General features: G+C 40.0%; 1 protein-coding gene across 1 annotated transcript in view; it reads left to right on the top strand.

The window, feature by feature from the left end:
- Positions 1-21: 21 nt before the first annotated feature.
- Rtn4ip1 (reticulon 4 interacting protein 1) overlaps positions 22-12,988 on the top strand; it is a 47,157-nt gene continuing 34,190 nt past the window's right edge. Inside the window, exons 1-4 of the mRNA XM_042682461.1 lie at positions 22-649; positions 8,265-8,416; positions 9,852-9,920; positions 11,255-11,379. Coding sequence (XP_042538395.1) covers positions 376-649; positions 8,265-8,416; positions 9,852-9,920; positions 11,255-11,379 — 620 coding nt within the window. The 5' untranslated portion in view covers positions 22-375. The remainder of the gene's footprint in view (positions 650-8,264; positions 8,417-9,851; positions 9,921-11,254; positions 11,380-12,988) is intronic.

Here is a 12,988-nt window from a genome sequence, read left to right as displayed (position 1 = left end):
GGCGGCCGGGGGTCGCGGCGGGAGTTGGAAGCCTCTGCTTCCGCTTTGCTTCGGGGTGGCCCGCACTGGTCCCGCCGTGGGGCCACGGACCAGACCCGGAGCAGGACGTTTCTTTCTTTCTTTTTAGGGGAGGGGGGATGTCAGGGAGGGAGGAGAACGGACGGAATCCTGGTGGAACGTGAATCGGCGCGTTTCTCATGCCAAGTGCGGAATAGTAATTGCACGTTCTTTCTTTAGTTGTCCCATCTGGTTACTTCATGTTTGAGTGAATGCTCAGTGTTGAACACGGTCTAGGGTGTTTGGAAGAAGGCCCTACTTTAGGGGTGAACATTTGAGTGCATTTTATTGGAGAACCCAGTGCCACCACTGTTTACCATGGAAGTTTTGAAGACTTGCCTCCTTAGAAGAAATGCTGGTGTCGCGGCCTGTTTCTGGAGAAGCAAAGCTGTACCCAAGTCTTTGATTAGGAAGATTAGTACTACCTCTCCAAGGAACAGTGTCATGCCCGCTTGGGTGATAGATAAATACGGGAAGAATGAAGTCCTTCGATTCACAGAGAATATGATGCTACCTGTCATCAACTATCCAAATGAAGTTATTATCAAGGTCCATGCTGCCAGTGTAAATCCTATAGATGTTAATATGAGAAGTAAGTTTTCCGAGATGGTTTTGGTTACCTTGTTTTTAAAGTAAGAATTTTGCTAGGCATGCCGTTATTTTGTTCTTTTTTCTTTTTCTTTTTTTTTTTTTTTTTGGTCGGTCGTGGGGCTTGTACTTTGGGCCTAGGCGCTGGCCCTGTGCTCTTCAGCTTAAGGCTAGTGCACTACCACTTGAGCCACAGTGCCACTTCCGGTTCTGAGTGGTTTATTGGAGATAAGTCTCCTGGTGTTTTCTGTCTCAGCTGGCTTTTAACTACGATCCTCAAATCTCAGCCTCCTGAGTGGATTACTGGCCTGAGCCATCAACGCCCAGCTGTTTGTTTTGTTTTGTTTTGTTTTGAGACTGAGCCTCCCTTTGTAGCCCAATCTGGCTTCCTGCTCAAATCATCCTGCTTTAGTGCTGGGATTACAGATGGTATTACCACATTTGGCTAGGCATATGTGTGTGTGTGTGTGTACATATATATGTGCACATATATATTACTTTATTTGACTACACTTTTACTGCAAATATATATATATGTCACTTTTTATTTGACTACACTTTTACTGACAGGAAGGAATCATTTAGAATTTTTATACCACTAAATATTTCTGAAAAATTTGAAATCTGAATGGCCTGAATATACTTTAATCTTTTACAAAATGTAAATTTGATTATTTGCCCATGTTTCTTCAAAAAGTAAATTGGGAATGGGAGAAGTCTACTTTTCATGGCAATCTTAGATCCATCACAGGTTTGAGAGGTTTTGTTGTTTCTGCATCAGTTCTGAATTTGCATTTTTGTTTTTTGTTGGTCCTGGGGCTTGAACTCTTCAGCTCAACACAAGTGCTCTACGGCTTGAGCCACAGCGCCACTTCTGGTTTTCTAGTGGTTTATTGGAGATAAGAGTCTAACAGACTTTCCTGCCTGGGCTGGCTTTGAACCCTGATCCTCAGATTGAATTTGCATTTTTATAGTACCTATTTTCTTTGCTCTGCTTTTGCTTACTGGAGGACTGAGCCTGAATTCAGTGCCTGCCTACCAGTTGATCTAGTAGAGCTCACACAATTTCTTTTATTGATCCAATGAGCAAAGCAACAACACTTCTTACTTCTAAATAGGATATGAGCACATTTTCTTCTAGTTCATCTTTTTTTTTTCAAGCGGGTAAAATATACCTTTCTATTTCCCATAGAAGTGTATGACTTATTTCAGCATTCAGGAGGCTGAAATCTGAGGATCACAGTTTGAAGCCAGCCTGGGCAGAAAAGTGTCCACGAGACCCTTATCTCCAATTAACCACTCAAAAACAGGAAGTGGTGCTGTGGCTCAAGTGGTAGAGCACTAGCCTTGGGCACAAAATGCCTCAGGGACATCACCCAGGCCCTGAGGTCAAGCCCCACAACAGACACCCCCCCCCAAAATACAAAACAAAACACACACAAAAACAACAAACAAAACAACTTTTCCTCTTCTGTTCCTTTCTAGGTTGCAAAAATATATGATGGGTAGGCACTGACAAAAGCTTGAAGAGCTCTATATTCCTTAAATATATACAAGGATTATTATTATAGTGCAGAAAAAAAAGATTGATTTGTATTGGTGAAATACTTTAACTTTGGGGGAAAAATGACAAAAATGCTGTTAGTCTTGCTGATGGGAACTCATCTATGTCTCCTGAAGAAATTGAAAAACCTCTTTTGGGGTGATTAAGGTCAGTGTTAATCACAGGGTAGTTAGCCTCTGTGTTATAAGCTGCTGTCTGTAGTTTCATTTAAGCATGGGTCACTGTTTTTAAGGGCTATTTGTACCTCAATAACAATTCTCATATATGATGAGAATTCATCTATGTATGATGGATTTGTTTTTCCATGTATGTATCCAATTATATAATCAAAAGATTAATGATAGAAGGAAACAGTTCATGGGCTTTATAGAGATGTGTTTGACTTCAACATTTCCCCCCACCTGAAGTGATGTAATACAGTGACAATCATTTTCTTTTCTCTTCTTTCCTTCTCTTTTCTTCCTCCATCCCTCTCTCCCTCCTTTCTTTCTTTCCTTCCTTCTTTCCTTCCTTTTCTCCCTCTTTCCTTCCTTCCTTCCTTCTTTTTCCTATCTTCTTCCTATCTTTTGGCTTCAAGACCTCTTTGCACTTAAAAATGACTAGAATTTAGGTGAGCTATAGTTATATTATTAGAAAGCAAAACTAAAATGTTAAACTATTTCTTTGTTTTATCATAACTGATTAAAATTAAATCAGGAGAAAAAATATAAAATGACTGTGCGAAAAATGCATAATGATTGAGAGACGAGAACATATGTGATGTACTGAAACAAGTAATTGATAGAGCCTGAGTTTTACTATCAAAGAGGTTATAATGAAGCGAGGTACGGTGGCTTATCCCTGTAAATCCCAGGTACTCAGGAGGCTGAGATTGGAAGGATCACAGTTATAGGCTAATTCAGGTTAAAAAAAAAATTGCAGGATCTCATCTCAACAGAAAAACTGGGTGTGATGGCAAGTGCCTGTCATCCCAGCCACGTCAGAAGGTATAAATTAGGAAGATCATGGGCTAGACTGGCTGGGGCTGAAATACCATACCTTATCTCAACAGTAACTGTAGCAAAAAAATGGACAGTCTTGGCTTAAGCAGTAGAGCATCTGCCTAGCAAGCACAAAGCCAGTTCAAATGTCAGTAGCATTAAAAAAAAAAAGTTATAGTGAAAAAAACTATTTTGTAAAATGAGAAAATTTAATGAAAGGGTAGCCTTTTTATTTACAGCTTTACATATCTCTTTGCTGTCTACTTATGTTCATAAGTACTTCTGTATTCAATCTGTTGCACAAAGATAGATTTTTGAGAAGGAAAGGACTTGGACTCCTTGAAAAGACTAGGGCATAACAAACTCGAAGTTCTGGTTTAGGGAAATGCACATTCACTGCCATGAAGTTGGATATAATTTGTTAGGAGGTATAGCTCGGTTGTATAGGACTTGCCTACCTTGCAGAAGATGGTGGGCTACATCCTTAGCATTTAAAAAAAGCAACATCCCTTCCCCACCCCCTCAAAAGTTGTTACATGGCTATAATACCAGCATCTGGGAGGTAGAGGCCAGAGAATTTAAAATTTCAGGCCACTTGGGCTACATGGTGATCCTCATCTTAAAATACAAAAATTAAATATTGATTACATGACAGTGTTGTGGATATTTTGAGTGAAATAATCCCAAAATAAATTCAGTATTAAAGTATGTATTGTAGCTTGTGATATTTCTATTGGATAGCACTGGACTAGACAATCTGAGAATAATTATATTGCACATTTATGTATTTTGGGGAAGAGGTTTAGAGGAAGACTTTGGAGTCTTAAAATGTTTGTGGTTAGAAGGCTCTATTAAAAGTGAATTGAGGGCTGGGAAGGTGGCTCAGGAGTTGAGCTCTTCCCTTGCATGCATGAGGCCGTGGGTTCGATTCCTCAGCACCACATAAGCAGAAAAAAAAAGCTGGAAGTGGCGCTGTGGCTCAAGTGGTAGAGTGCTATCCTTGAGCTGAAGAGTTGAGGGACAGCACCCAGGTCCAAAGTTCAGGTCCCACGACTGGACCCCCCCCCCCAAAAAAAAAAAAAAAAAAGTAAATTGAAAGCTGGGCAACCATGGCTCATGCCTGTAATCCTAACTACTGAGATTTGAGGATCAGTGTTCAAAGCCAGCCTGAGCAGGATAGTCCATGAGACTTATCTCCAATTAACCACCAGAAAACCAAAGTGGCACTGTGGCTTAAGTGGTAGAGTTCTTGCCTTGTGCTGAAGAGTTCAGGGACAGCACCCAGGCCCAGAGTTCAAGGCCCACAACACACACACACACACACACACACACACACACACAGAGTGAATTGAGGTCATATGCAAGTGCACACACACACACACACACACACACACACACACACACAGAGTGAATTGAGGCCATAACACACACACACACACACACACACACAGAGTGAATTGAGGTCATATGCAAGTGCACACACACACACACAGAGTGAATTGAGGCCATAACACACACACACACACACACACACACACAGAGTGAATTGAGGTCATATGCAAGTGCGCACACACACACACACACACACACACACACACACACACACACACACACACACACACACACACACACACACACACACACACACACACACACACACACACAGTGAATTGAGGCCATATACAAGTGTGGCTTACTCCTGTAATCAATCCTAGCTGCTCAGGAGGCTGAGATCTGAGGATCGTGGTTTGAAACCAGCCTGGGCAGGAAAGTTTGAATCTTATCTCTAATAAACAAGAATGAAAATTGAAATACTCATTTTTGTCTTATGAAGTCTATTTTTTCTTTTGTGTTGTTGAGGATTGAACCCAGGGCCTGGAGCATGCCAAGCAAACTACCATGAAGCTGCATTTCGAACTGTAGTTTTGTTTTGAAGTTATCATTGCTATTTTTTATTCTGTATTCTTTTTACAATGGGCTTGAAGGCACTTTTGTTTTACGGGATGCATTTACACGATGTGTGTTGTGTTAATGTTTTTATCTCAGTAGAAGAGCTGCATTTGGACTTCCTTGGTTGTTATTCAGCATACATTTTACTTTTATTGAGTATTCTTGAGATAGTTTGGTGTTTTGTGACTTGTCTGGGAGTACTATTTGCAAGTTATCCTACTGTCCATGGATTCTTTTCAAGAAAGTGTTATTGTTTTTGCAGATGGTAGCTTGGGGAAATAAAATAATTAGTAGAAGATTGTAAAAACTCTCAGAAGCAATTACTTCTCTTGACAAGAAAGCACAGAGTGTGTGTACTTTATTTTGAAAGGTGATGGCTGGCTGTTTTCTAAAGATTGCTACTGTTGGATTAAAATAATAACTGTTAGAAAGGACTAGAAAAATGAGGAAATTAAAAAATACAGCATAACATCAACAAAACTTAGTTTCTTTAGTGGAAATAAAGTCTTTGAAGCTGCTGACAGATTTATTGATTTTTATTTTTCCAAATCAACCCAACTCTGAACAAGTGAAACCTCTGTCAATGAGAAGAAACTCTTAGGAGCCCTATTCATTCTCACCAAGCAGCAACTACTGGCTAGCTGCCTTCTGGATATGGGGTCAGTTTGGATATTACCAGTGTGTCATGGCTACACTTGATGCATTAGTATATTACGGTTACAAAGAATAGTTAATAAACATCCTAGCTCTCCTGGCTTGAACCCTAAAAAGAACTGAAACCTTTTTGCAGCTCTGAAACAAGCTGAACTTTGGTATGGCTTAATGCCCACTGCTGTTGCTCAAACCACATAACATAGTTTCAGTGAGTAATTGCTTCTCTTAACAATGAAAGGAATGTGAGACAGGAAAAGTGAATTTGTAATCTTTATGAATCTCACATGTAAAGTTTCTCCCCTCTCCCCCACACCACAACTCCCACCCTCCACTCCCTCTGATAGATACAGTCTGAACTCTCCAGATGGTAGTTGTGTCATGCTGGCATAATGATTTCTCAGCTTAGATTTTTCTGAGACTGTCTCAGCTTTCAAACACTTTCTCCAATGTGCCTTGATTTTTCATTAGAAAAACAACTCTTGCAAGCGAATCCACCTGTCAGCAGCTCTCTGTATTTACTTTGCCTTTTGCCGCTGGACTGTCATTGCTGCCATCCATCTAGGGCCAGCCTTCTGCTTGTGTTCTTGATCTCAACCCCTCTCTCCTACCCTGGGCTATCATTTTACCAATTCTCTTCTGCCTTTTTAAATTTCTTCTTTTCTTCTGGATTATTCACATCACACACAAATTTGCTATCATTTCTCCCTCTGGGAGGAGGGAAAATCACTGAAAAACTCTTCCTCTATCCTGTCCCCCTTCCTGCCCTGTCCTGCTCTGTCCTGCCCAGCTACTGCTTTATTTTTGTTTCCCTTTTAACAGATCTGTTTGAGAGAGTTGAATCTTCACACAGTCTTCCCATTTTCTCTCAAGCACCTCATCAGAACAGGTATTCCTATCTAAGTCTATATGTTGTTGGACTGCTTTTTTTTTTTTTAAGCCCCTTAGCTGCTGTTGACCTGATTTGCAAACCTAATGAGTTTGGCATCTTTCAAGGACCTTCTTGACCATTTGACTTTTGGGATATTTCTGTCCTCACTGGGCATGCCCTCTTGGCCCCTTGGCTGGATGCTTTTTGTTCTTGATGTGTAGTGTGACACTGCCCCCAGGGTGAATAAGGGGCAAGGGGAGACTTAAAGGGTAGGAAAGTCATCAGACATATGTTGCTGGGCAAAGAGAAGCATATGACTCTGGAGAGCCTACCATAGAAAGAAGACACTCAGAAACAAGTTGAGCAGAAGAAAAATACTTCTAAGTCTTTGAAAAGTCATCTTATATATTGAAGTTACATAATAAACTACTTTGTATTATTGCTGATAGAGTAGCCAGTTTTTAGAACCAAAAAAAATTTTCAGCTTTTTGAAACTGACATTTATGTAGGATATGTAGAGTAAAGCAGCTGATCTGATTTATGGCATCAGAACCGACACAGCCCAGTGGCTCTTTTCCAGTCAGGAATCTCAGTGCTGAATCTAAAGTCATTTTTCTGGAAAGACTTTTAGGAGATGAGAACTTACAAATCAGTGCCAGTACTTTATAGTCATGCCTTGTTTATTCATTAACTTTTAATATTAATATTAATATTTTAACATTTGTGTTCTTTACCAGACTTGGCACCACATATTTTGTTATTTAAAATGTTCATGAACGAGCAGGGTTTGGTGGCTCATGCCTGTAATTCTAACTACTCAGGCAGCTGAGATTTGGGGATGGCAGTTTGGAGTCAACTGGAGCAGTTCCAATTAACAAAAAAACTGGAAGTAGTGCTGTGGCTCAAGTGGTAGAGTGCTAGCCTTGAGCAAAACAAAAAGTTCAGTGTTGGCACCCAGGGTCTGAATTCAAGTCCCAGGATTGCATATGTGTGTGCACATACACAGAGAAAAGTTCATAAATGAGCCAGGCCTGGTGGTACAGCCAATAATCACAAACACAGAGATGGGGACTAGAGGATCTCGAGTTCAAGGACAGCCTGGGCTAGATGACAAAAAAAGTCCACAAATTAATAAATTAGTAAAGAACCATCTTTAGAGACAAAGTATATGTACATATATATGCATATACATATGTGTGTGTATACACACACAATACTAGAAGGTCTTAGTATTTATTTATTTATGGTGCTGGAAATTGAACCCAGGACCTCAGGCATGCTAGGAAAACAATTTATTACTGAGCTTCTTGACCAGATCAACATCACTCAAAGTTCTGGACAATTTCACAATCTATTTCAAAGAGATTTTAAGCAATGGTGGCTTCAGTTTATAAGTGATTGTGATTATCCAAGTAATTTTCTTTAAATAAAATGTCCCATTGTTTTTATGTTTTCCTGTGTGGTGTCAAAAAGTTATAAAATGTTAATCCATTTATAATCTACATCTTAAGATGCTAACATTGTTCTTGGCCTGTGTCCTGTAGTTGTTTAAAAATCATATTGCTCTTGGTTTCAGAATAAATGGCTAAATTGTGGTTTGTAGGTGGCTATGGAGCAACAGCTTTGAATATGAAGCGTGATCCTTTACACATAGGAACCAGAGGAGAGGAATTTCCTCTGACTCTGGGTCGGGATGTCTCTGGTGTGGTGATGGAGTGTGGACTGGACGTGAAGTACTTCAAGCCTGGAGATGAGGTGTGTTAAACCTTTTTTTTTTTTTGTTGGTAATGGGGCTTAAACTCTGGGCCTGAGCACTGTCCCTCAGGTCTTCAGCTCATGCCTACCGCTCTACCACTTGAGCCACAGCGCCACTTCTGGTTTTCTGGTGGTTTATTGGAGATAAGAGTTTCACAGCTTTTCCTGCCCAGGCTGGCTTTGAACCGTGATCCTCAGATCTCAGCCTCCTGAGTAGCTAGGATTACCGGCATGAGCCACTAGCGCCGCTGTGTTAAACCTTTTATTCCTTATTTCTTATTTTTTATTCCTTCATTCTAAATGTGCCTTCTGCCTCTTTGGGAAGTATGTCTACACCACTGGCCACTTTTCTTCTTTTCTGTAAATGTATTGAGCCTTGGTCAGTATTTTTGACTTTGCTGTTATGCTTTTCAAATAATTAAAAATAGCTTGACTACTATTAGAAAACTTGATCTGTCTAAATGGAATGCTTATGAATCACAGGACTGGGTGAGTCTTGAAACCAACAAGTGTGGATGTGATATGTGTGTGTGTGTGTGTGTGTGTGTGTGTGTGTGTGTGTGCGTATGTGTGTGTGTGTGTGTGTGTGTGTGCGTGTAATGGCACAGGATTGTGGTCTTTAAGTCAACTCTTATATAAAACACAAAAAAACCCTCCAAAAAACTGAAAAAGTGAAAAATGACTAGAGACATAGCTCAAGTGGTAGAGCATCTGTCTTTGCAAGTTCAAGGCCCTGAGTTCAAGCCCAAGTACCACCAACAAAGCAAAACAAAACAAAACAACTAAGACTTTAAAATTGGAGCTACTTTGTTTTTGTTGGAAGGGCCTTTAAGTGACAATTTCTACCTGTAGATTAGATAATCTTAAAATAGCTGTTTGTTATAGTTTCCTGTCACTTGTCACTTTGAACATTTGTGACAAGAGATTGTAATGAGTTCATGAGAACAGTATTTTGGTTGCTTCACATCAGTAACTAATCCCTGTGAGATGGATGGTACTTGGCCCAGTACACAGATGTCGGTCTCTTGGGGAGATTAAGCGTTGGAACTCGAACTCTCTTTTTGGTTGGAGAGAGCTGTGGCGTTTCCCTACTGCCCCGTCGCCATCTTGGTCCCCCCTCCCCAGTACACAGATGAAGGAGCCATGCTATAAAAAGTTCCAGAGCTAAGCAGTGCTTGAGCCAGGATTCAAATCAAAGACCAGGATCTTACTGGAACTCTTGAGTAGTTAGTGCCACAGTCAGTTAGTAGTTAGTGGCCTCTGCTTTCAGTGGAGTTTTACCTGATCAATGCAAACTCCTAATTTGTTATTATAGTGTTATTATATGCTAATTCTTTTTGTATATCGTTCACAGAGAATAGGAGCACCTTCATCCTTACTTTTGGTCATAACATTTCCATGCCTCTGACGAAGGTTGTATGTCTGTGTGTTTCAGGTCTGGGCTGCAGTTCCTCCTTGGAAACAAGGCACCCTCTCAGAATTTGTTGTAGTCAGTGGGAATGAGGTAACTCACCATCTTTGCTGAAATGCCATTAGAAAATCTAAAAACAAACTGACATATCTTTGAAATGATTGCTTGTTTTCAGGTCAGGTTTATGTTTTATGGTAAGTTTTAAGGGAGCCAAAACAAATGAATTTTTGAAAGACTAAGGATTTGGTATGACTCACTAGCACTGCCTACCAGAGCAGTTATCTTTGCCTAATGAAGAGGGGATATGATATGAGGTCTAGAATACCGTTGTGTTACTTAACTCTGCGTCATATAAACAGTGAAACCAAATGTGCCCAAGAGAGTATGGATTAGTCACATTTAGGCATGGAAGTGTCAAGTTGTTTTGAATCACTTTAAACACAGGAGCCTAAGGCTAGCATGGTGTTGCAGGGCTATAATTAACAAACTATTCAGGAAGCAAAGGCAGGAGGATGAAGAGTTGAGAAGAAGCTCAGGCAAAATTAAGCCATATCGCAACAAAATCTTTGGGAGCGTAGTTCATATGTAGAAGGTGCCCTGGCTCAAGTGTAGAGGATCCCTCTGTACTGCAAAAACAAAAGCAGAAACAAAGAAAAAACTGCTCTCAAATATATCTGACTGGGGACACTCAAGTGGTAGAGCATCTATGTTTGACTAGAAAGGGTTAGCATTGAGGAAACTGGTTGCAGAAGGGATCTTGAAAGAGGTCAAAGGGTGTTACTGAGATTGGAGAAGGCCTAGAAAGTTTACTTTCCAGAAAATGGGAGTGAAGGAAACAATTGATTGCAAAAACAAATTGGAATGTGTTTATGAGGGTTGAAAGTTTAACTAGATTTTTGTCTGAAAATAGTCTGGTCTAATGGGATTATTACATATAATCTTTTTATAAACAGTACAGTAACTAATAATATAGTCTACAAACAGTACAGCATCTCTGTGAGGCAGGTGAAGAACTATTTGGAGATTTTTTTTGTCAGTTGTGGGGCTTGAACTCAGAGTCTGGGCATTGCTTCTGAGTTTTTTCACTCAATGCTATCACTCCTAACACTTGGAACCACAGTGCCACTTCTGGTTTTCTGGTGGTTAATTGGAGATAAGAGTCTCACAGACTTTTCTGCCCAGTCTGGCTTTAAACTGTGATCTTCAGCTGTCAGCCTTCTGAGTAGCTATGATTATAGGTGTGAGCCACTGGCACCCAGCTTTGGAGAATATTCTTTAGAAATAATCTTGAAATACATTGTGCAACAAACACTGAACTTTGGAAGTCTGTTATATTTATATCTGAGGATAATTGGACTCCTACGAAGTGCTTAATTGTGTTAATAGATTTGCAAGCCCCTCATTTTGTTTGTCCTCTTCAAATCTAGGTTTCTTTCAAGCCCAAATCCCTCACCCATACTCAAGCTGCCTCTCTGCCATACGTGGCCCTCACAGCCTGGTCTGCCATAAACAAGGTCGGTGGCCTGAATGACAAGAATTGCATAGGAAAACGGTACGTATATCAATGGTGGCAGCTGAACTTGTCTTCTTTTCTTTTGTTCTTTATGGAAGATCTTTAGAAGCACTGAAGTTAGAATTATTTACCTGACCAGAGTTATGCTAATATTTGAAACAATTGCACTTTCGCCTGCACTTGAGTTAGCCCAATCAAATAGGGATTCTAAAAGAGTAGATGGACTCTAGGTATCTGACCTGTCTGTAACAATGCAAAAGTTTATATGTGAATCTTGAGGAAGAAGTTTCCTAAAAAAGTTAAGAGTCACTCTGCACTTTCTAAAGAATGATGTTGGCATGAATTTTTTTTTTAACTGACCACGAATTGCTCTCATGTTTATATATTTTTCTGAAAATGAGATATAGAAGACCTATAGAACACTATTGTATATTCTTGGGTTCCTTTAGGCTTGATCCTTGATATTCTTTCAGTCAGTTCTGGTGCTCCATGACTTGAATATGCTTCTGAGTTAGCAACAACACACTATCCAGAAGTATCTCTGGCGTCCAGTCCTCCCCAACTGGCAGCTTTATTTTCTGTGTTTTCACACAGGTTTCAACATCTGTGTTCAGCCATGGTCTCAAAGGCTGAGTACGCTAAGGTAATATGTTTTGAGAGAGAAAGAGCACATGCACATTTGTGTAACTTTTATTACAGTATATTATATTGTTATATCTTGTTATTGTTAATGCTTTACTTGCCTAATTTGTAAATTCAACTTTTATCTGAGGTATGCATGTTTAAGAAAAATATACAATGAGTCTAGGCACTATCTTCAGTTTAGGCATTTGTTGGGGTTTTGGAATGTACTCCTGTGCTAAGAGGAACTGTTGTACTTGAATTTGAGTTTAGATTCTGCCACTTTCTTGCTGGTTGACTTAGTTGATTTTTCTTTGAGTTTGTGTTTGAAGATTAAATGAGAACATATATAACACTGGTGGCACAGGTGTGGTACATGGGATGCTCTCAATAAATTTTAGCTCCTATTATTGGCCAGATTGTAATGCACTTTGTTTTTTAGAAACTCAGCATAGAGAAAATTGAAACTTTGGGGGTTTAAGGAGAAAACTAGGTACTAAAAATCACTTAATGATTATAATGAAGGAGAGAGCTATAAGCAAAATTATATTGAGTTAAAATAATAGTCCTTTTTGTTTGTTTGTTTTTTGGGTACTGGTCCTGGAGCTTGAACTTAGGGCCTGGGTGTTGTCCCTGAGCTTTTTTGCTTAAGGGTAGTAATCTACCACTTGAGCCATAGCTCTGCTTTTGCCTTTTTGTTTTCTAATCAGAGGTGAAAGTCTCATGGGCTTTTCTTGCCATTTTATCTGTGATTGTAAGATCTCAGACTCCTGAGTAGCTTGGATTACAGATAGGAGTCACCTGGGCATGCCATAGTCCTTTTTTATTGCTAAAGATTATGCAGATAAAGTGTGTTATGAGGGGCTGGGAAGGTGGTTCAGTGGTAGAGTGCTTGCCTTGCATGCAGAAGGCCCTGGGTTCCATTCCTCAGCATCACATTAGCAGAAAAAGCTGGAAGTGGCACTGTGGCTCAAGTGGTAGAGTGCTAGCCTTGAGCTGAAGAGCTGAGGGACAGTGCCCAGGCCTA

This window comes from Dipodomys spectabilis, unplaced genomic scaffold (genome assembly GCF_019054845.1).
Source record: "Dipodomys spectabilis isolate Male_0828 unplaced genomic scaffold, ASM1905484v1 ptg000001l, whole genome shotgun sequence".
NCBI lineage: Eukaryota > Metazoa > Chordata > Mammalia > Rodentia > Heteromyidae > Dipodomys > Dipodomys spectabilis.
This window is presented reverse-complemented; position numbering and strand designations above follow the sequence as displayed.